The sequence below is a fragment of the Drosophila pseudoobscura genome, chromosome 2 (assembly GCF_009870125.1).
Source record: "Drosophila pseudoobscura strain MV-25-SWS-2005 chromosome 2, UCI_Dpse_MV25, whole genome shotgun sequence".
In the NCBI taxonomy this organism is placed as follows: domain Eukaryota; kingdom Metazoa; phylum Arthropoda; class Insecta; order Diptera; family Drosophilidae; genus Drosophila; species Drosophila pseudoobscura.
In genome coordinates this window covers 16,618,540-16,620,407 of record NC_046679.1, presented here as the reverse complement: position 1 = coordinate 16,620,407, position 1,868 = coordinate 16,618,540, and the positions used below count along the sequence as shown (strand labels likewise).

Sequence of the window (1,868 nt, the reverse complement as noted above, 5' to 3'; positions counted from 1 at the left end):
GTCGAGTTAAATTGCTTGTGATGATGGAGGCAGAGGGGCAGAGGCAGCCCCCCTCCCGATGGGAGGGTAAAACAGGGCTAAATGTGTCCAATCACTCGAGGGCGGGCCTGCCAACAGAAGTTGGGGACCGAGCAAATGTCAGACAGCATTTCTCCATTTGTAGCTGGCCTGGACGTTGGGGAACGGAACCGGAGACCAGACAAGGTTCAATATGGATATGACTACATCAGCCTTATTCTCTGCCCCTGCCACTTGTGTGTGCATCTAATGGATACACACGAATCTATCTTATCTCATAAGCGAGCCAGGGAAACAAAAGTTTTCAAAACCAAATGGGATTTCCCAAGTTTGACAAAGTTTCCAGGCCCCATATCATGTTTTAGTAGTCCGGGAAATGTACTTCAATTATAGACAAAACAAAACTAGCAAGACTCCAACTTTCGTTCAGATTTACTTTGAAACTCGGATCGACAACATCTCTATAGAAAACACACATACATCTAATACAGAATTTAGCAGAATTTTTCGAAAAAAAAAACTGCCGTATTTTTTCAAATCTTCAAATCTTTTGGCTTTTGGCTAAACATTGACACAAACCAAAATGGATCCCAGAATGTATCGGCTGATTCGCTTACCGAGCTATGGGCTTGGAAACAATAACAACGACCCCAATCAGCAGCGAGGGGAGCGTCAGAGACAACCCCACCCAGATCTGGGCTGGATCCTGGATGCCCCCAACGAGCCGCCCCGTAACCGGAACCCGTTGCTATACCTTGTGACTGCACCTCCAAGGCCGCGGAAGAAGCGCAGCTTCATGACCACATCCAAGCCATTCCGCATCCAGACGAACGTGAGCGATCTGCAGTACAATGCCTGGCAGGCCATTCAGGATGCTCCGCCGGAGAAGCGCTGCGAGTACTATGTCAAATACATGGACGAACACATGAACAGTCAGAACTATCCGAATGGTGTGGGCCTGCCCCATCGCTGGGGCCAGTTCTGACTGCCCTGGATGCCGCCCGAGGACCATAGACGGCGCGACCGGACACCTTCTGACACCTTCTGAAAGCACCTGGAAACGATATAGCTAATAAAATAAAACAAATTTCAAATCATTAAAGCGCCTCAATAAACTCTCTCTTGAGCACATTCAGTAGAGGGAAATATCAGTGTAGCCTCGATTACATTTATCCGATTATGAAACTATTCACAGATCAAACAGGCGATGATTCTTCCATCTCAGCCATTGCACAAATCACAGTCACAGACACACAATCCTTTTGGTCTGAAAAGTTGATTGCCCACAGGGCCCTACCGAAAAATTCATGAAATTGACAATTAATAAACTTCAAATTGGAAGCCCCTGCCCCTGAGCCGCTGTGCCCCTGCCACAGGCACCGAGCATAAAAGGATTTATGGAGTGCCCAGTACAATGTAACAGAAACGAAACAATTGCCACCAGTCGATTTACACACATATGGCATTGCCCTGCCCCGCACAGAGCTGACCCCACAACCCGATCCGAGTCGAACAAAACCGAGGCAGGAGGCAGAGGCAGGGAGCAGGACGCAGGAAGCAGGGACCAGAGACAAAAGACGAACACGGACAATTGGCCAAAAGTGTAGCAAATAAATACAAAATGCAAAAGATAATTGCAATCAGAGCCACAAAATGTAGCCAAAAGGCTTATAAATTGTGGGCGTGTGCGCAAGGCTGCAACATGCCGCAGGAGCAGGGCAGGGCAGAGCAGGAGGCTGAAAGGGCATCCGATGCACACAGAAGGTAAACGCATTTAATTTCCTAAATGTACTTCATATGCCGCACACACGCACTGACAAACATTTAAATACAAATACATGGCAGTCAGT

At 47.6% G+C, this 1,868-nt stretch overlaps 1 protein-coding gene across 1 annotated transcript; it reads left to right on the top strand.

The window, feature by feature from the left end:
* The first annotated feature begins 422 nt into the window (after positions 1-422).
* Positions 423-1,130, top strand: soti (scotti). Its single transcript, XM_001358926.4, has one exon. The coding sequence runs from the start codon at positions 602-604 to the stop codon at positions 1,001-1,003; it is 402 nt and encodes a 133-aa protein (XP_001358963.3). The 5' UTR covers positions 423-601; the 3' UTR covers positions 1,004-1,130.
* Positions 1,131-1,868: the final 738 nt, after the last annotated feature.

Excerpts from the sequence above, each read along its gene's own strand:
- soti (XM_001358926.4), top strand. The coding sequence starts at position 602 with ATGGATCCCAGAATGTATCGGCTGATTCGCTTACCGAGCTATGGGCTT.